The sequence below is a fragment of the Danaus plexippus genome, chromosome 17 (assembly GCF_018135715.1).
Source record: "Danaus plexippus chromosome 17, MEX_DaPlex, whole genome shotgun sequence".
In the NCBI taxonomy this organism is placed as follows: Eukaryota; Metazoa; Arthropoda; class Insecta; order Lepidoptera; family Nymphalidae; genus Danaus; species Danaus plexippus.
Genome location: NC_083548.1, coordinates 4,209,831 through 4,231,752, shown reverse-complemented (window position 1 = coordinate 4,231,752; position 21,922 = coordinate 4,209,831). Strand labels below are relative to the sequence as shown.

Genomic DNA, 21,922 nt, shown 5'->3' with positions numbered 1-21,922 from the left:
TTTAATGAAGACTTTTTATCTTAAAACTTTCTCAACATACACAAGTATAGATAACTTTTAACCCAAAGACGTATAGAAAAAAACAACTTTGTTTATTTTATTGTTTTATAATTAATGTATTGATTGTGAAACGCTACGTGCATATGATCCACCAGTATAAATAGGGGTACATTGAAAGGAAAGTTACAGTTGACTGGCAACTGGCAACCGGCAACCATGAAGGCTGTACTTTTCGTGTTGGGGTTGACGGCTATTGCCGCAGCCCATGCAGTAAACGACGACCGTTTGATTGGTAAGAGTTTTTTTTTATTCACGTAATAAAAATTATTTGTCGAAGTGGTATAATAATTTATTTTTTATACGTAGTTGATATGGATATCAAGGAAAGGCAAATGTTCATTTTGAAGCTGCTGAATCATGTAATGGAACCAGTGATGTACAAAGAAATAGAAGATATCGGCAAAAACTTTAAGTTTGAAGATAACCTGGAACTCTTTTTGGTATTTCTTTTAAATTTTATATTACTTATATTCTATGTTATTGTTGTAGCTTACATGAATGTAACTAACGCATATTTTTTCAGAAACGTGATGTAGTCAAAACTTTCCTTTCTAACTTAAAAGTTGGTTTCTTGCCACGCGGGGAAGTCTTCACATTACACGTCGACCGTCAGATGAAGGAAGTTATCACAATGTTCCATATGCTGTACTATGCTAAGGACTTTACCACTTTCATTAAAACCGCATGCTGGATGCGTTTGCATCTTAACGAAGGCATGTTTGTATACGCTCTTACTGTTGCTGTAAGACATCGTGATGACTGCAGAGGCATAATTCTTCCACCGCCATATGAAATCTATCCATATTTCTTCGTTCGTAGTGATGTTATCCAAAAAGCTTACATGATTAAAATGAGAAAAGGTTTACTAGATGAGAAGTTATGTGACTTTTACGGAATCAAAAGAACCGACAAAGATGTTTATATAATTGATGAAAATGTTTACGATAAGCGAATGTACCTTAACGATGAAGACAGACTCCGATACTTCACTGAAGATATTGATCTTAACACATATTACTACTACTTCCACATTGACTATCCATTCTGGATGAATGATGATGTCATGAACACCAAACTTAGATTTAGACGATGGGAGATGACCCTATACATGTACCAACAGATTCTTGCTAGATATTACTTAGAACGTCTGTCCGCTGGTCTCGGTGACATTTCAGCTATAACCTGGAATAAACCCGTAAGGAAAGGCTACTGGCCCTGGCTGATGCTACACAATGGAGTTCAATTACCAGTTAGATTTAACAACTATTGGTTAGACGACGATAGAAACAGGGGTATCATAGACCTTGTTAAAACCTATGAAGATATCATTGACGAAGCTATCATGAAAGGATATGTGGAAGTAAGTAATTAAGGGTAAAGCTTAAGAGGAGAATTAGTTTATTTTTTTTAACCTATAATTTTCTTTTATAGATTAACGGTCTAAGATATGAACTTACTAAGACCGATGACGTGGAAATTCTGGGAAAACTTATTTACGGTGGACACATGGACAAACTTTCTGTGAACAAAATAAAGTGGGAAGCTTATCGTTACATGCTCATCTTAATGAAGGCTGTTGTTGGATTGAATACTTGGACCTCTGACAAGTCAGTAATTATTTTCCATGCTTAGAAATATTTATATTTTTTAATGATAACATGCTGAATGTATGTTTTTATTTATTTATGCTAATATGTAATGTTTTTTTAGATACTTCGTCGTTCCCAGCGTTTTAGACAACTATCAAACTGCTCTTCGAGACCCCGTCTTTTACCAGTTACAAAAGAGATTGTCATACTCTTTTATGCTCTTCAAACTCCGCCTTCCTTCTTACACTCGGGAAGATCTCTTGTTTAATGGTGTTAAGATTAACAACGTTGTAGTCGACAAGCTTGTCACATACTTCGATGATTACCTAATGGATATGACTAACGCTGTCATCCTGAACAAAGATGAAATGAAAAAGACCGTGTCGGATATGAAATTCTTAGTACGCAAACGCCGTCTAAACCACCAGCCATTCAAGGTAGTGCTTGACATTGAATCTGAAAAAACAGTCGATGCAGTCGTAAGAATTTTCTTAGGACCCAAGGAAGACCATTTAGGTCGTTTATTAGATATTAACAGAAACCGTGTCAACTTCGTAGAACTTGATTCTTTCTTATACAAACTTAACACTGGCAAGAACACCATTGAAAGAAAATCAGTTGATATGCACAACCTTGTTCATGATCGTCTTATGACGCACGACCTGTGGAAGAAGTTGGATACAATAACCGACATGAAAGACCTCCTTTGGAAAGACCTCAGAAACTATAACACTGGATTCCCCACAAGGCTTCTGTTACCTAGAGGTCGTGTTGGTGGTATGAAGATGATGTTGTACGTCATTGTTACACCATTGAGACTGGTTGACAATGTTGATGTCTCTTTAAATGACCTTAACCGAAACAATATGATGGTAGATTATAGGTCTACTGTTCTTCTAGACAAAATGCCTCTTGGTTTTCCATTCGACCGTAAAATAGATCTTACTACATTCTTTACACCTAACATGAAATTCTTAGATGTTGTTATTTACCACAAGAAAGAAGTTTGTGACATGAAAACCCGTTGGAACAAATATGTGCTCAAAGGCTACGACTGGTACGGAAATACTATCTTGGATGCTAACAACTACTACGTGGACGTCGACGTCGACACAGAAAGACGTAACTGGGTTATGTGAAATCAATATCTGAAACCGAATACAGAAAGCTAATGTAAAATTTATTAATTATTCTATGTAATAAAAGGAGCAAACAAACTTATAAAAATAATTTCATTTCTTTATTTATGAGCCAAGTTTATGATACCAACTATTAAATACATTTTCCATAATAACTTTTTATAAAAAACAAAAGTAATATACCTAGAACTAAAACCTTAATATATAAAAACAGTATTAAAACTCCTTAGTTTTTGAAGCTTTTTACCTCACTTATGCATGGTCAAAGTTTTCGTAAAAAATATGGGTGTAACATTATTGAATTTTCAAAAAATTAAGGTATTCTGAATAACAAAAATAACATTTGAAATAGTAGCTATAACAATGTCTTATATTTGTTTATCATAACTTAAGATTAAACAAAAGATTAAAAACAAAGTAGATCACAAATAAATAGGTATGTTTTAAAAATAAATCTATATGATTATTTTGTATTACGAGAAGCAATCATATATAACTTATTGAAATGCATCAAGTCAAAGCAAAACACAAATCCACAGTTATTTGATTTCTAAAAAAACTAAGTAAAATATGTTTTATCGTATTATATATAGATATTATTCGCGAGGAACATCTCGCAAGTACCTTGCGCTAATTTGTCTTCTACTTATATTATTAAATTATTTTCTAATATACATCGAAAGAAGAACAAAAAGTACATACATATATTAACATAAATTTTTGCTGGTCTTACTGAAGGAGAGTTGAGAAAATTGATTTCAGCCCAATTTACGTCACTAAATAAATCTAAATTTCTTAATCGTATACTACAGACTATTTTGAATTCACACAATGCGCAAATATTTTTGTTTGTATCTAAAAATATATTAAGAGTGCGTATGTATATCTTTTAAATAACTATAAGTAACGTTCAAAAGAACAGTGTTTTTGAGAAGCTAGATATTAGAAAAAATAAATAACAAGCCACCGTCTCATGAGGGATATTAATATGCCTAAGCCCTAATGACACCTTTTTTTTTTTTTTTTGATGACGCAGGGAAACTCTTTTTACGAGCCGTCTCACCGGCCTTGGTGGGGCCGGAGAGGATGTGTGAGACTCGACCTGGGCAGGTCCCTACTCACTAAAACCACTGCGAAAGCCATCGGCCGCTATATTGGTGCACCCCGGATCTGTCAGCGACAGGGCATAGCCCTAATGACACCTGATTCAGTGACACCTATCGGGAAAAAAAGATTAATTTATAAAGCTAGTAATGCATCATATAAAGATATAGCAAATTTCAAGATATAATATAAAAGTTTTAATTAAAATCTTCAATATTTTTTATCTCTTACATTTACCAAAGGTGACATTAATTCATATAATTACATGCATTGTTTTCATTTCTGATTTGTAAAAGTCAACAAATAACTTAAGACTGTGATAAGATAACAAATGGCCTGTTCGTATCCAAGTAAGCTATCTATACATATAGTAGTAGTTTCTGTTTGTCTGTTTGAGGGGTTGTTTTTAGAGACACGAATAATGTATGCGTAAAAAATTTGTGGTAGCCAACGTCTTGTCAGGGTCACGTGACTACGTTAAATAAAGAAACAATGTGGGGTAATTCGGCGAGAAGAGTAATTTACGAGAAAAATTGCGGTCTATATGTTAGAAATTACAAAGTTAAATATATATTATTATTGTTTTAGCCATCATCAGTGAATACGACAACCTAATTCCATACACACTTCAACTGTAGCAGGATAAAGTATTGTTTAAATATACTGACATTCTTAATATGGTTAATAACATTTATTTTACTAATAATTCCTAAAAGGTGCACAATCATAGTTGTAGTCAGCAGCATTTAAATATAACTGTATATAAAAATAAATATATATTCCGTAGAGTCTTTTATTTAAAAGGTATCTTACTATATTTTCCCTAGCTACCGCCATCTCTTGTAAATCTGTTGAACTTACAATTTTTTGAACCCCTGAACTACGGATTGAATTCATAATAATACAAATAGATGTCACTATAACGGATTTTTTTTATACTTCTTAAGACACCAGTAATAGTTATTTTATAACTTTTTGATACTATATGTCAACAAAACAATGTTTAATAAATATAAATTATGAAAATTAAAAACACATTATAAGTATCAATATATATTTTTTATCTTCATCTTTGATCATAGTTGACTTTTAAATAGTATACATACTTATTTACATTTTTTGATGGTGTAAATTAATACAATATACATAAGCTTTCGGAACTACATTTTCACTAGTTTTTATGATGTCTATTCATTGCCTTTATGTAGTGGGCAAAAGTAATATGTACTCAATAAACATTGTAGTTGCAGATGACAAAAAACCCTTAAGTATTACTTTAACTCGTACTAATTTGAAATAAACAACAAACTTTTTAACATTTTAAGTAATATGATTGCTATTCAATTTTGAACCTTATTATTAAGTTGTTTAAGTACAAAAATTTAAATAACTAGTTCAAAAATATGTCAATAGATTCTATTTTTATCTCACTTAAAACGTTCGGTAATTGATTTATTGAACTCAAATTAATTACAATTACTTTATTTATTGATACGATTTCAACCTTAAACCTTATTTTTGAAGAGATAAATTAGAACCGGCTATTATTATTATCCCACTTATGATTTTAAAATGAAAAAATATTGTGAAAGGAGGAAAAATTGTTCACGATAACATTACTTCTATAGGTTTAATATGAAAATATACATAAGTAATCTTAAAATAAACTTTAAAACGCATATGCAGTCGTTTCAAACCTTAAGCCAAAAATGCTAGAGTACAAAGCGTTAGACTTTTATTTTCCTTTAACTGAAAACTACATACAAGTAAGCAAGATATTAAAATATTTTAAAAAGTTCGATATTAGATGTTTTTTTATAAAATAATTTTATTTTAATGAATTAATTTTGCAATATTCACCTTTTTTAGTTTGTTCTCAATAATCTTTTGTATAGAACTATGTTTTTGACATCCTTACATATTATTATAAGATTATCGACCGAGTATACTTTTGACATTTGGTTAAAGTTGTGTTATATCTAGCAATTAGTACATTCAACTACCTTATCGTTAATTGAAATTAATAATTACTGTGATATCTTAGAACTGTATAAATGGGGTGCATATACTACTTGTTTTCAGTTCTGCTTAGAAAATGAAGACGTTAACATTAGTGTTTATTTTAGGGCTACTAGTTCTGAGCGATGCATTTCTCATAAAAGTTCCAACTACAGCTGGTACTTCGAGAATTGGTAAGTTTTTAAACATTGATAACATACATATAGCGTGTTTATGAAACTGTTTTAAGAATATTCACGTTAAAAAAATATAAAAAATTACTTTTATTGGAGGCATCTGTACCAAATATCTGTACTAAACGTAACAGACGTATATTGGGAAAAAATTTAATTTGTTTCTAATGTCCTTATTACCATTTCTACATATTTATTAATGGAAACAACAATTGAATAATTTCTGAACTATAATTTAGACAAATTTTAAATAAACATTTACAACTTTTCCGAATCCTTTTTATATCCTCGCATATTATATTCCATTACCATAAATCAGCTTAAATTTTTAGCACCAGTTGGATGGGTTCATGTACAAAAGTTACTACTACCGTTATTTGAAAATGTATGCGAAGAAAGTCAAGACCCCACCGTGGTTAGATTAAATGAAGAATTTAAACTGGATCCGAAACTTGGAAATTATTTGGTAATTATAACTACGTTGAAAATTCCTCACTGTTTTATCCAGTACAGAATTGAACAGATTAGGTCACAATTGCCTTATATCAGTTTTCGTATTTATTTTTCTGTTCCTTTACAAAACAAAATATATAAATTTTAATTTCCATTTGATTAAAATCGCTATCACGAGTTTCCATGATTAGACTAAATACGGAGCTTTTAAAGGTTATCATTCATAAAACGACGTTAATTTCTGTTATATGCGATGATTTACGAGTGATGAAGTGGAAACTCTCCGTATGTTATTTAATGATGTAAACTTTTGGTAAGAGTACAGAAGCGTAAACCCTGGTTTAAAATAGTGTAAGGTAAATGTGCCAGTTTGTTGATTAATAATAATAGATTTACATTTTAATATTGACTTATTGTTTTAAAATTGATTGATAGTATTCAGGTACTTTCCAGGCTATTTAAAAATATACAATGCTTTAGCGCTCAAGTTAAAGGGAATCTTAAAGTATTTTTTAAATGCTAAGTTTGATCCCTTAATTTGAAGACAACAACTTTCACAATCTTCAGTCCGGTCAATTCATTTGTTTCACTAAGAATATTAACACATTAAATTAATGTATCTTGTTTTTTTATGTGAAATGAGTGTTTGAAATTTTCAGAAACCAGATGTCATCGATAACCTTCTAAATTTGAAAGCCACGAAAGGCTTATTAGAAAAGGGTCAAATATTTACTGAATATAAATCTGGTCACTTAGATGAGCTCAAAGCGGTATTCGACGTTTTATATTATGCAAACGACTTCAATACTTTTTACAAAGCTGCTTGTTGGGCGAGACAAAATTTAAATTGTGGATTATTTGTTGATGCTGTATATTTGGCTCTTTTAAGTAGACGTGACACGGAAAAAATTTCTATACCACCACCATACGAACTGTTACCTAATTATTTCGTTCGAAAGGATTTTATTATTAAAGCATCTTCATTAATAAGAGGTGAAGAAATAACAACCGACACTGTTCGAAACGAAGGCAATGCTTATATTTTAGATGTTAATTACACAACAAACTTTTACGACGACAGTGACGTCAATTTGGCTTACTTCCATGAAGATGTTGGCTTAAATTCCTATTATTTCTTAACAAAACTTAAAAACTGTCGATGGCTTAACGAAAATGGATCCGTTAAAAACAATGGGCAGTACATATATCATACACTTAAGCAATTAAATGCAAGATATAATTTGGAAAGATATGCCAATGGATTACCAGAATTAGTGGGAATAGATTGGGATTACCTTAACGAGTCCCCGTACGATCCTATGCTAATATATTCAAATGGAAATAGTTTCAGTGAGAGGATGTCTATTAATAACGATAATGAACTCATAAATGTACTTAAAAATATGGAAAGCAATCTTCCCGCTGTTGTTATGCACATGGTACTTTCATTAAATATTCTACTTGCGTATATATTTATTCCTATTAAATAATTTAAAAGTTTAAATATTTACAGAGAGATAATGGGTACAATAAATCGGAAATACTCAACCACTTAATGGAAATACTAGTTAAGGACGAAAGGAGTTATGAAAACTTAGCACTGCAAATTCTTAGTGATTCTGATTCAGAGTAATTAATTTTATTTTCTTTTTGATGATTTATATAGAATACCTAGGCGATCTTTAAATGGATTCTTAAAAAATTCCTTTGCTAATTAATATTCATTATAAATATTTTTCCATATCTTAATAATCTTTTTTTTTTCAGCTCTTACTCTGTTTTAGAGCACTACATTACAACTTTAAGAGATCCTATCTTCTGGAAATTAAATAAGAAAATTATTGATATGGTAGACAATGCTTTAAGTATTTTGCCAACCTATACAAGAAACCAACTTTATATCCCCGGAGTTGAAGTACAAAACGTAGAGGTCAAAAAAATGATAACATCATTTGACAATTTTGAATTTGATGTCACTGATGCTTTAAAAACGGAGAGTGATGAAATCAAGTTTCACGTTAAGATGTCTCAAAACAGATTGAATCACAAACCTTTTACATTTAAAATTAATGTCGCATCCTTAGTAGCTCAAAAAGCACTCATTAAAATATTTATCGGTCCTAAGGTAATGCCGGGTGAACTAGCTAAGAAGAAGAACCTCTTTATGTTATTAGACTGCTTTGAGACTAATTTGAAAATAGGTAGTAATGTAATAACGAGAGCATCAAACGAAATGACGGACTTTTCCGAAGACCTTATCTCACAAGATATTGTATATAAAAAAGTGTTGGATACCGAATTTGGAATAGATGCGTTGCCTCTAAAATCAGTTACATCGCAAATCAAGTTCCCTTCTCGATTAGCCCTTCCTAAAGGTACTAGTACTGGTTTACCACTGCAAGTATTTGTTTTTATAGCTCCATATATAAAAGCGAATGTTGGTGGATCAAGGACTAATGTCGAATTAAATTCCGATGCAATATTTTCTCCTGGATACCCTCTTGATTTAGACATAGAAATACAAGACTTATTTAATTTACCAAATGCTTTAGTGAAAGACATCATTATAACACACAAGAGTGAAAGTATTAATATCGACAATAAGCCTGGTAATAATTACAATGATGGTGTCAACAATAGACTATGGCAAAAGGATGAAATAGATTATGTTAATAATCAAAATAGCTTGTTGGCTTTGGCTGAGCGACCTGCATTTACTAAGAAAACATTTGATTATAAATCTAAAAAGAACCAATATGGAAAACGGCCAGACTATTCTAATAAATACTCAGAAAAAGACAAGGAAATTAAGACTAATGAACAAAATCTAGATAAAAATGATGCGATATCTGAAGTGAATCCTGAACCCGAAAACATGGAGATTATAAATAACATTTACATTACTCCTGAAATAAGCCGAAAGGTTGAATTGGACACAGACGAAAGTCAAGGAAATGGTTATAAGTTTTTATTAGATAAAGATGAAATGTATAATGTAATACATAAAGAAGTAAATGAAGACTACAATATGAAAAATAAATTCATCCCAAGAAACGAAAAGGATGTATCCTATAAAGTAGTTGTAGACAAAGATGACCTTAATAATATTTTACATAAAGAAGTAAATGAAGAAGTTAAAAGTAAGTTAAACAAATATGAAAAAGATTCAAAGGTAGACAGAGATATAGAAGATAAGAAAGTTATTCATGTTTATGTGGACAAAGATGATAAAATAGACAATTCAAATCAAAAATGGACAGAAAACGATGTTGAACCTCATGGCCCACTTGGTATGCCAGGAAAAAAATTTTCTAATATTTTCAATATAGTTTTTGAACCCCAAAAATTAGATGACAAAGTTTACGTTTAAGACTATGACTATGACTTAAATGTAACTTTTTTTTTGTTATGCCTCTAATTAGTTATTTAATAAAATAAAATACGAAATAATTTGTTTTTCAATTATAAAGATATTTAATATTAGAATTTAAGTCACTTGATAATTAAGTTCAGTAAGTATACAAGAAGTCTTTTAATACAGTAGCAAAACAAAATTTGCAATAATATATTTTTTGAAATCCAATCGTTAATCCTGGAACAAGTCCAAATATTCTACAATGTTGTTACGCTTTCCCTATTTCCATCGCAGAAAAATTAAGAACCATCGGTCACCAATGTGACAACGAGTAGACGACAAACAGAAATATTTTACAGTCGTTTACAAGGTTTCCTATACATACGTTTTCTGTTTACAATTTATCTTATTCCATATAAAAACTATATGGAAAAGACTGTAATTAATTAAATATATATAACTTTAATTCACAAAGTATTTTTTTTTTAATTTTCAATACTTAAGCAAAATTATTATGTTTGAAAAAGACTATTAAATTTCTATTAAATATGTAACCCCTATATATATTACTCATTAAACCGCTTGTACGATTGCCATGTCCGACATTTGTCCGGATGTTATTCGTAATGATGTTGTAGTAATCTACAGTAACAATTTATAATTAATTATAGTATTCTAATTTAGGATGGCAAAGAAATGCAAGTAGAGCTCGATGAAACGTACTATTCATCATAGAACCTATTTAGAGAATTATTTGCATTTGGCATCTTATGCTCATGAGAATGCTGCAAGGAAAACTGCTAGTTCAGTGCCAAGATAACGTTATATTCTGAATTTCATTGACACCGATGATTCAAATCATAATAACTTCTACATTTAATGGCCCAATTATTTACATGCTAAATTTATAGTGGTAATAATTAATTTATATTCAACTTATTGCATTTTATGAACGAAACATAATGAAGCAATAAGATTTTCTATAAAAACTTTGTTTAATATGCCTTATACTATAACAGAAAATTTAAAAAAAGAAGTTCCTTAACCTTCATTAACGAAGTAACGATTAAAGCAAGATAATAAAACATTATAATAATATTTTTAAAGATTTACTTCCTCTCAATGAAGAATGATTTCGCATTGTTGTAATTATTTGGCATCGCTATCTATTTTTATATTAAAGTCAGTATGCCAAGGAAATAGAAACATTGAATGGAATTGAAAGCGATAGTCCAACTAATGGCCGCCTACAAACAGCCACATTGACGTTTGGTATCGATATAAATAAAGCATATCTCAACATCACTATTATAAACCAGAAATAGTCACAGGATGTGAGACGCCAAAGCATTTCACATATTTGCACATTAAATTGTGCAGTTTTCTTAATTATATCTATATATGTTAATTGATATGTATGGAATTTTAAAAATAATGGCTATATACATACATATGTCTACATATATAACATATATTATGTTTAATTTATACAGAAAATAAATATGTCACTTAATACATATAAAACAATTATGATCTATTTAAATTTTGTTTAAAATATACATATCTATTTATTATTTTTAAAATGCAGTATAATACAAGACCAAAGTTTGTCTGAATTTAAAAAGCTATTATCATATATTCTATAGGCTTTCCACCTAGAAAAATAAATATGAAATATTTTAAGAATAACCCACGTGGGTCCTAATCGCGTATAAATACAGTTATAGAGATTCACACGTGAAAACAAAAATTATAGTCGATCACCGACATTCTATATCTGAGCGAGCGCGCGTATAACCCGTTGCACAAGCCTGAAGTTGTAAACCAATGACGCGTACTAACATTACAATTTTCGCTTCATTGCAAAAAAAAAAAAAAAACTTTTTAAAACATTTAATCCTCGAAGACAATTTAAGGAAGTCAACGAATAACCTTTTTTATTATTAAACTTTTTGGTGTTTTTTTATATTTATTTTTATAAATATATATACAAATACATTTGTTAAATTTGCAAACATATTTTAGATTTCCAAAGAAAAGAGCGTTATATCAGTTGCCTACATTTGTCGTTCTAATAGTAACGTTGCTCTGTGCAATGTTTTCATATTATTGTGATGAATCGGTGAGATTCTAAAGGATTTCGGAATTCTTAGTCGGTATATTAGTACACCACTTGAATTGTGTTTTGATCCGGACAAATGAGCTCAGAGTTAAGCATTTTCGATGAGTAACAGCTTTTGAAATACCGCAGCAAAATAAATGATTATGTTAGAGTTTTAATAATAGCGTGATGGATAACAATAGATTATGGTTTATCCAGCTGCTACATTCTTTTATAAAGCAATAATATATTAATCTTCTCACGACTAATTTCTGGGATACAAGAGAACATGAAATTAAAAATCTGCAAAAATAATTGTGCAGAATATAAAAATTTTAAAGTTGAAAAAGTTTATTTGGATTATAGAAGTAGCAAAATTATTTTTAAATTGGTGCATTCCATAAATCTAAAGAAATCGCTTCCTATTATATTTTCACTATTGGCGTATCATTGGATACTGACGACGAAACGTCACTGAGCCATTACGAGAAGACACTAGCTGATTTTTACTTATTTTTGTATTCCTTCGTCGGAAGATTGGTCTATAAATATGAGTGCCACATGACTGTAAAATCTAGTGTAACAACACTCGCACTCGGATTCGGTTCTTGTTACTACTGCTAACACAACTCAAACATCATGGTGAGAAACTACTTACGTGATTATTTACTGAAGTGATGCTGTGGATAAGTGATTTTAAAAAATAATGTGATATTCGAAATTATGAGTATTAGTGTATTTAACGTCAGATTTTTTCATCTGATGCTATTTTCCCGCCTTGGATCGTAAGAAATTTCAGTTGTAATTAATAAAATTTTAATTCTTATAGGACACTGATGACGACCAGAAGATGGCTATGCTCCGCAAGGCATTCCAAATGTTTGACACCACAAAATCAGGATACATCGATGTCCTAAAAATCTCAACTATCCTGAACACCATGGGACAACTCTTCGATGATTCTGAATTACAAGCCCTCATCGATGAAAATGATCCAGAGAGTGAGTAAAATATTAAAACCAAATTAACATTGGGCTCATATTGCGTGTTACTTTTAATAAATTAATATTTGTTTAAAAAAATTGCAAACTCTTATAACATTCTTATTTATTTAAATATCTATTCTTCTCCTTTTTTATTCCAATTTTATGCTTTACTTGCAATAAAATCACACTACATTATCGTTATTATTACATTAAAATAATGTCGCCATAAAAAAATCACCTATGTATTTATTAACCTCATAAAAGTAATGAGGGATATTAATCATCGTATTTGAAACGAGCCACCGTATCTCAGCGACATCTTCAAAGATACATGAATATTTTTACTCGCAGTCGCTATAATGAGTCTATTTCGGGTCGAGCGTCTACTGAAGATTCCGATACCTTTGAAATTCGTCTCCTCTATTTAGGTATATTTAGACAGTTTGTTACAATTCGAACAATAGTTTTAGCACAAACAAATGTCACTTTTTAAGTTGTACATAATTGATTGATGTTAATGTAGAAGTGACAATCATTTTGGCAGTGATTAAATTATACGATCATTTGACTCGTGTATAACAAATTGTCTGTCACTACGAACGTCGGACACGGATATCATAATTTTACAAATGGAATAATCACAACAAAACAATCAATATTTTAATCATTTTATTACTGTGAGCTTATAAGAAATATTATATCTTAAACAGGCACTGGCAAGATTAACTTCGATGGATTCTGCAACATTGCCTCTCACTTCTTAGAAGAGGAGGATGCTGAAGCTATGCAACAAGAACTGAAGGAAGCTTTCAGGTAAAGATAAAAATATATTATTTTATTAGAATGTATATCTGTGAAATATGAATTATAGTATGAATTGTTAAAATACCTTATCTTTACAAAACCACTTAGCATAGTAAAGCAAAATAAAGAAAAACGTAAATGTTTTTTAAAATTATTAATATTTTAGAAAATGTCATTCTATAGACAGCTTGTATGACAGTTGTGAAAAGGGCGTATTGTGGGCGTAATTTATGAATGGTCATGTTTAATATATAGTATGTTGTACTATGATAAATATAATTCATTAACGATGATCCAATTTATTGGGAGCCATATTAATAAATTTATCTTTATTGTGTACCGTATAGGTGTTGAGTGCGTTTTTTAGGAAAGATATAAGAACGCAACTAATATTTTCGGATTACTACGCGTCATTTTATTATTTTTAAAACTACATACTCCCGACGTTTCGGTTACTTAGCAGAACCGTCATCATCCGAAAATATTAGTTTCATTTAAGTGAATACTCGTGAAAGTCTTAGAACTTATAACATAAGAACGTATAAATTTCCTTTTACAGATTGTACGATCGCGAAGGAAACGGTTACATCACCACTTCAACTCTCAAAGAGATCCTTGCAGCTCTGGACGACAAACTTAGCAATGCTGATTTGGATGGTATCATTGCTGAGATTGACACGGACGGTTCTGGCACCGTTGACTTCGATGGTTAGTTTTGTTTTCATAGTCTATTTTTAACACTAAAAGATTTATGATTTGGCATCAATCAAATGCAGCTAATGTTTTACCAATGCAGATCAACCATGAAATTGAGACTATTTAAATATGTCATGTATTGATTACAAATATTTTCATTTAAAATTAAATAACTTCTACTTACTTTTTGAATGTATAACTACAAAAGTTTTGATATACAGTCCATATATCTCCATATAAATATAAGCATATAAATCTTGTTCACAATGAGTACTTATGGAATTTTGTCCATGCAATTACGGTACCTCTTTCCAAGCGTCAGTATAAGTAACACAAGAATTGACAAATACGTATTATTAAATATTTTTTTTTGTTTCAGAATTCATGGAGATGATGACGGGAGACTAAAGATTTTTTTTTATCATATTTTTAACCCTTAGATGTTTTTTAAAGTATACTTATGAGTTTTAAGACTTCATTCGTACACATCATGCGGTATTAGCATAGAATGCATGTTAGTTAATCTGACTATGCACATTTATTTTAATCTATCTTATAGATAGTTTACATGTGGTCGTAAATTATTTTCTGGAATAATTTATATGGACTTCATTTTTTTATAATAATATGCTACTTACAACGCATTAGCAGTATTTTATTTAGCAACTCCATTACCTCAACAGACTTTTATGTAAACATTTCTCTGAACCCTGACAACATTACAGTTTAATAATTATAAAGATTCTACGTACAATTATTAAAAGTATTTATTGATTTATAAGACATTTTTATGTAATAAATCTACAAAATAAATAACTGGACTGATTTTCGCAATTTATTTAGATCCTTCCAAGCTGTGAATAAAGAAATAATTAAAATGCCTTAAATAATAAATACATACCTAATAGAGAGTCAGAAAATTTAAAAGCTATTTACAGAAACTAATATTTCAATTTATTGCTTGATAGTAATAAATTTTGGAAAGAAAAAGTAGTTGACAAAAAAATAATAATCATTGAAAAATTAAATCAATGCACTTTAAACACAAATAATCCTTCCGGCCGAAATGATGCGTGTGCCATGGCTACAATTGAAAAATTGGCCAATTGCATTTTGCTTCCTGAATATTATTACAGCCATGTACCTTCATGTTCTTTATAGATCTTGGATAAATCGACCCAACAATATTTAACCGGCGAACTTATTACTGAATGTAAATAAATGAATGGATATAAATTAAGTTTTTTTTATAATTTACGAGCCATTGCTTGTCAAAACAACATATATACACACATATACTGTAAAATAAATATTAATATATGTATGTTATTAAGAATAAAATTGAAAATGGCATTGGTGATGACTGTACTTAGGAAATTATTCTCATTAAAGGGGCCCCTGGATTTCAATTGAGGGAACAGAAATAGTTTCAGTCGTTGTTCATATAAAACGTTGCTCTATTTTCCTCTTAGTCAATGTCTGTTAATCCTAGTGATAAGATCTAAAAGTATAAGATAAAAATGTTTTTGCTACTATTACTCCTGGGAACAGTTAGATCAGCTCCTTTAGATGAATTTCAGACATTCGTAAACAATGAGGGTAAGAATATAAAGTCTAAATGAAAATTAAAGAAACATATGTACATAACTACTTGTATTATTTTCAGAAGTAGCATTTAATGATGAGACTTATATCAAATATATTGTTCCATCCGGTTATTCTCCACACAAATCACAAAAACAATCTAAAGTAGAATTGTTGGATTTTGCAAATAAGGTAAATAGTAAGTTGTTTAGATATGTTCATATATTTTTGTTGTAATATTATTAAAGCTATGTCTGGGTTAAATGGTTTTAAAAATATTTTTTCCAAATGCTACATATGTACTTATCTGTATAACATTATTTAATTTAATCTGTATCAATTAATTCCATACACGATAGTGTTCATAACCAGAAAAGAAAACATATTATCGTCGGCTGAAAATATGTATTTGTACAAATATTTTTAAAACATTAAAAATTTATAACAAACTTAAGATAGTTTGCCGCCGCCTTAATGAAGTTTGATTTTGTTAAAATTTGATAGATCTTGTATAAATCTTGTAAGATCTGATGAAAAAGTTATGTAAGGCTTATAAAAATATCTTTATAATTAGTCATAGTACTTTTGATATTAACAAATAATGACAAATATTAATATTAAAGAATTAATAAAAATATGTTTAATACAACATTAAAATCAAAATTAATTGGTCAACAATAGTTTTGGCTTTTACTTAAAACTTATTTAGTTGTTATTACTATTTTTCAGGACAATGAACATTATGAGATCTTAAAAAAACATATTCTAGCTGGTAGTATTAAGAATGGTTTGACATTTAATATATACGACGACAACATGAGAGAAGCAAGCATTGCTTTGTTTCGACTATTACAATATTCTGAAAAAGAGCAAATAAGCAAAATAAAGGAATGGGCATTGGAGAATATAAATCATGATATCATAGATTATGCCTGGAGATTAGTCTCGCTTTACAGAACTGATGTTATGAAAGAACAGGAACCACCTTATGTGTCCAAACCGAACTATTTCATAAACAGCGAAGCTATTTACAAAGCTTTAAAATTAAAAATTAGCAACGGAAAATTCGATTCTCAAACAGCAAGTGTTCAACAGTTCTATAGAACTGACGATGTTATAACGATTAATGCTAACTATTCCGGATGGAACTTATTAAATGAAGACTGTAACGATAAACTTGATTACTTTAGAGAAGACATAGGTCTTAACAGCTACTACTACGGTGTCCATCTTCAATATCCATTTTGGATGAATAACGATGAATTAACTGGCATTGATCCAAAATATGCAGAACAATATTATTATATACATAAGCAATTGATGGCTAGGTATAATTTAGAAAAAGAACACCCTGATTATAATAATTCTCAATTTGAATCTAAATGCTACGAGGACTTCATACCTTACTTAGTACATGACAACGGCTTGAACTTTGCAGTAAGATCAACTATAAAGAAGGAGAATAGCGAGGAATATGCACGTTTAAAGTCTGTAGATATAGCAATAAGAGAATGCATTGCAAGAGGATTTATTTACATGGTATTATTTAAGATTTTAAAGAAAGCTATTAAAATTGATTCATCGAAACATAAAGATTGTTGTTAATTTCAGGAAAATAGCACACGCGTTACATTAACTGATGAAAACTTCATTGATCTACTATCAAAATTAATTAGGGTAAATTTGGAAAGCGTGTCTATGGCAAAAATAATAAGATCTCTTTATGGTTACGGAGGCAAAGGATATTTTAAAAATGCGTAAGTACTATATGATATTAAACTATCATTTAATAACATACATAAAATGAATAATTTTGTGATATAAATGCTCTTTATTTTTAGGTATGTTCCGGCACCTTCAGTAATGCATCATCCACAAACTACGCTGCGCGATCCCATGTATTGGTATATAATTCAAACTATGCTAGATTACTTTATGGATTACTCAAACTCATTGGAACCATATAATTTTTCCAATTATGAGACCGATGAATTTGTTATAGTCAACCACAATTTCACAAAAATTATAACTTATTTTGAAGACTTCCAAATAGGTCTTAACAAATTATTTGAGAAAGGATATGATTTTAGTTTCTCCTCTTTAATTTTTACGGCTAGACAAAAAAGATTGAAACATATACCCTTTAGCTTTGAATTTAACGTTGAATCTAAATCCAATAAGTCCTGTATTGTTAAATTATTTCTCGGTCCTAATTGTGAGGGTATAAATTGCTGGAATGATTATTCAAAATATTTTGAACTTGATTCTTTCACTTATTACATGGAAGAAGGCCTTAACCTCATTAAATGGTCCCCAGAAGCTTCAAATAAATATTCGTATGATGATTATTTCAATGTAGGGTTAAAGTCTTTGAGAAAAAATAAGTTTGATTTGTTCAGATTTCCGGAAAATATGTTAATACCTAAAGGAACTGAACAGGGATTGAACATTACATTGTTCGTCTTACTGATGCCTGAGCAATATATAACTGAATTTAAAGAGACAGACATTTTAGGTTTTCCATTCCACCGACAAGCATTAGTAAATGATAAATTGCTTTACAAAAATTACAAGTTTTATAACATTGCGATATACCATAAAGAAATTAATAACCCGGGAAGTCACTTCTCGGCACATCTAAATTAGTTGTTATATTTCGATTTAATTTTAAATTTATTATAAATAATTGAAAATTAAGATACATATTAATATAAGACTAAGTATAAAAATCATAAGAATAAAAAATCTACATTTATATTGAAACGAACTTTTATTTAAACATAATGAGTTACATTGTTAAGATATTATTTTTAATAATATATTTCTCTCTCCTCTTAGTGTTTGACAACTTCATTGTGATGAATTGAATAGTAGGGAATGTTGTATTTGTAGGCCATCTCTTCTCCTTCATGGTAAACCACAACATCCTCCCAGAACATGTTAGGTTGCTTAAAGTAAGATTCACGAACTGGGCGGTCGAATGGATAACCATAAGGCTTGTTATCCGCAGCAAAACTCTTGTAACCTTCGAATTTCTTATCAACTGGAGAGTACGGGTAGACCATCACAAATATCTGGTAGGGGAAACCACCAAGAGATCCTTTAGGAACAAGTAACCGTTTGGGGAAGGAACCATACTCGTTGGCCATATCAGCAGGGATTTTAGATTCTTCAAGAAGTTTAAGAACATCACGGACAGGGACGGAATCATCTTTGTAGTAGAAGAAATCACTAGATTGGCGCTGAATCTTGTTCTGTCCCTTGTTGAGCTTGTGTACGAACCAGTCCCATTCAACAAAGTTTTGCCAGTTGTCTTCGAGGGAAATAGGATAACCCTTGCTGTTGTATTTAGGTCCAATAAAGATTTTGAACACAGCTTCACCTTCAACGTCAGACTTAACATCGATATTTACATTGAATGGCTTGTGGTTCAGACGAGGTTGACGTACTACGTACCAAGGATACTGTTGCGACTTGAGCTCTTCTTTGTTATAGAATACGTTATTGGATACATCGTAGTCGAAGTAGTCAAAGTATGTAACTAATTTGTCTACCTTAACGTCATTGATTTTAACTCCAACGTAGTGTAAGTTATCCTGGTTGTAAGGAGCCAGGAACTTCTTGTACTCGACGATGTATTTAAGAATCTTGCTGTACAATTGGTAGAAGATGGGGTCACGAAGAGAAGTTTGGTAGAAGTCCAGAGCGCTTGGCACAAAGTTATATCTAAAGAAAAATTGGATATATTAGTAAGGAGGTAGTAAAATTAAGAGTATGAATAACTTTTAAAAATTTAAAACTACATAGATAGGGAAATTTTACTCAAGAAAAAATGTTCAAAAATTTTAAAATACACACTTGTCCACGGGTTCAGGAGCAGCACCAAGAATACGACGAGCTGTAACTTCGAAGGAGTTGTGGTTGTCCTTGCGTCCACCTTTACCCCACATATCAGCATTAGCTTGCCAGAAGTTGCCCACGAAGTTGATTGACTTAGAGTTGTGAAGATCGACCTCCTGATTAACCTTTTATTTAAAGAAGAAATTAAGAAAGAGTAATAAATATATTATATAAAAATTATACAATAAAAATCAGTAAATACTCACAGAATTGATATGACCTTGTTCAAGATATTGAATGAAAGTCTTCTCATAGGTATCCAAAAGTTGAAGTTCTTCATTCTTTTCATAGGGGATTTGGTAGTACGAGGGTCTTTGCACAAAGGAGTGGAAGTAGTTTACGTAGGGACTGTAACCGCTCCTAATAGGCTGCCACCAAGAGAAATCAGGAATTTCACCTAATCCATTTGAAAGACGTTCCAGGTAGTAACGGGCCAACAGTTGTTGGTGGACGTAGTAGTAGATTTCTCCACGACGGTCCTTTATTACTGGGAAAAAGTCGCCGTCCATCCAGAAGGGGAAGTAGGATTGGAAGTAGTAGTAGAAAGCGTTAAAACCGACATCTTCAGTAAAGTATGAAATCCTGTGTTCATCGTTATGGTACGTTAGGTAGTCTGAATAGTTGGAGTATACCACGTAGCGATCTCCTTCATGGACAATTCCGTCCTCAGATCCGAAGTCGGGTGAGAAGATACCATTCTGCATCTTAATACGGAAGATCTTGTACCAAACATTTGAGTTGGTGAAGAGTTCGGGGTAAATTTCGTAAGGAGCAGGTACAACGAAGCCCTTAGTGTCGGCACGGTGGATCAAAGCAATGTAGTATGCATACAGGAATTGTCCTTCGTTAATGTGGACACGCGCAAAGGCAGCGGTCTTGTAGAAGATTTCAAAATCTTTAGCACTATACAAAATATTGAACAGGGCAACTACTTCTTCCCTTTGTCTTTCATAGAAGACAGAGAAAGGAACGTTCTTTGGTAAAAATCCAGACTTCCATAAGTCTAAGAATTCTTGGACAACCTTCTTGTTCTGAAAAAATAGATCATATAATTAAAACTCAGAGAGATACGTTGCGTGTTGATTAAGAAATAAGTTGAACCTACGGAATAGTCATCAATGTGGGCCTCAATATCGTAGTCCTTGCCGACATGATAGTATTCTGCTTCAGGATCTACTTGCTCAGGGTGGATGAAGAGGTTGAAAATTCTCTTCTGTTTTACAACAAAATCATTGTCCACTAAAAAAAAGAAAACATTAAATAAATATGATTTGGGGTAAGACAAGAATATAATTTAAGTACTAAGTAATAATGCCTATATTATTAAAGTTTGTATTTTCCTACCAGACTTAATTTTGTAGACGGGTTTATTTGGAACCACCACAGCGCCCGCCAAGGCTAGGGCCAGGCAAGCAAATGCCAAGACAGTCTTCATGTTGACAAGACCAGAAGACAACTGTGCCTAAAGTAATATGTGGCCTCTTTATATACTTATTCAAACAACGTATCGCCACATATAGATTTATGTTATCAGTTGCCTTAATTTGACCTCATGATTTCTGGAGGTAAGAGAGTTACGAAACAAAACACAATTTCCGAAAAATATTTGCAATCACGATATGTTTATGTTTGAATATCTTTTGCTTTTCTTTACTTGAAATATTTGATTTTCTATACCGTACTATAAATACATTATTAATTATTATCAGAACCATAATCAATAATATTATAAAGATCTTATTTTAAACATTATTCTTAGTAAAAAAAAATATTTGAGCATATGAATGCTAGTTAGAGATATAAAAAATATCAATATTTTATATATGTAGGTATACTGATATATTGAATAATTTTTTATAATTTTCAACTTATTTTAAAGGTCCGTTTGTTTTGCAATATTTTTTTAACATATATTTTAACACATTAATTATATTGATTTGTTGATAATAATTGCAAGTT

General features: G+C 30.7%; 5 protein-coding genes across 6 annotated transcripts; 4 read left to right on the top strand and 1 right to left on the bottom strand.

Annotated features, from left to right (window-relative positions):
• Window positions 1-194: 194 nt before the first annotated feature.
• LOC116771573 (basic juvenile hormone-suppressible protein 2-like) lies at window positions 195-2,879 on the top strand. Its single transcript, XM_032663460.2, has 5 exons — window positions 195-292; window positions 367-500; window positions 584-1,420; window positions 1,492-1,667; window positions 1,771-2,879. Exons 1-5 carry the CDS (start codon window positions 217-219, stop codon window positions 2,786-2,788), a joined length of 2,241 nt encoding a protein of 746 aa, XP_032519351.2. The 5' UTR covers window positions 195-216; the 3' UTR covers window positions 2,789-2,879.
• A 2,766-nt stretch (window positions 2,880-5,645) lies between these two features.
• Window positions 5,646-9,987, top strand: LOC116771234 (hexamerin-like). Of its 2 annotated transcripts, none has more exons than XM_032663035.2 (6): window positions 5,646-5,658; window positions 5,975-6,084; window positions 6,417-6,550; window positions 7,197-7,976; window positions 8,051-8,166; window positions 8,305-9,987. In XM_032663035.2, the coding sequence occupies exons 2-6, from the start codon at window positions 5,988-5,990 to the stop codon at window positions 9,905-9,907; spliced, it is 2,730 nt and encodes a 909-aa protein (XP_032518926.2). In that variant the 5' UTR covers window positions 5,646-5,658; window positions 5,975-5,987; the 3' UTR covers window positions 9,908-9,987. The 2 variants fall into 2 exon arrangements, with proteins under 2 accessions (XP_032518926.2, XP_061379353.1); XM_061523369.1 differs by having other exon boundaries at window positions 8,036-8,166.
• A 2,488-nt stretch (window positions 9,988-12,475) lies between these two features.
• On the top strand, window positions 12,476-15,305 carry LOC116771343 (troponin C). Its single transcript, XM_032663177.2, has 5 exons — window positions 12,476-12,635; window positions 12,823-12,994; window positions 13,690-13,792; window positions 14,343-14,491; window positions 14,859-15,305. Exons 1-5 carry the CDS (start codon window positions 12,633-12,635, stop codon window positions 14,885-14,887), a joined length of 456 nt encoding a protein of 151 aa, XP_032519068.1. The 5' UTR covers window positions 12,476-12,632; the 3' UTR covers window positions 14,888-15,305.
• Window positions 15,306-15,751: 446 nt separating this feature from the next.
• LOC116771516 (basic juvenile hormone-suppressible protein 2-like) lies at window positions 15,752-18,826 on the top strand. The gene is made up of 5 exons (XM_032663386.2): window positions 15,752-16,078; window positions 16,146-16,255; window positions 16,793-17,602; window positions 17,675-17,820; window positions 17,905-18,826. Exons 1-5 carry the CDS (start codon window positions 16,000-16,002, stop codon window positions 18,707-18,709), a joined length of 1,950 nt encoding a protein of 649 aa, XP_032519277.2. The 5' UTR covers window positions 15,752-15,999; the 3' UTR covers window positions 18,710-18,826.
• LOC133319328 (arylphorin subunit alpha-like) lies at window positions 18,815-21,407 on the bottom strand. The gene is made up of 5 exons (XM_061523315.1): window positions 21,308-21,407; window positions 21,069-21,202; window positions 20,170-20,994; window positions 19,922-20,088; window positions 18,815-19,789 (listed from the first exon to the last, which is right to left on the bottom strand). Exons 1-5 carry the CDS (start codon window positions 21,396-21,398, stop codon window positions 18,898-18,900), a joined length of 2,109 nt encoding a protein of 702 aa, XP_061379299.1. The 5' UTR covers window positions 21,399-21,407; the 3' UTR covers window positions 18,815-18,897.
• Window positions 21,408-21,922: the final 515 nt, after the last annotated feature.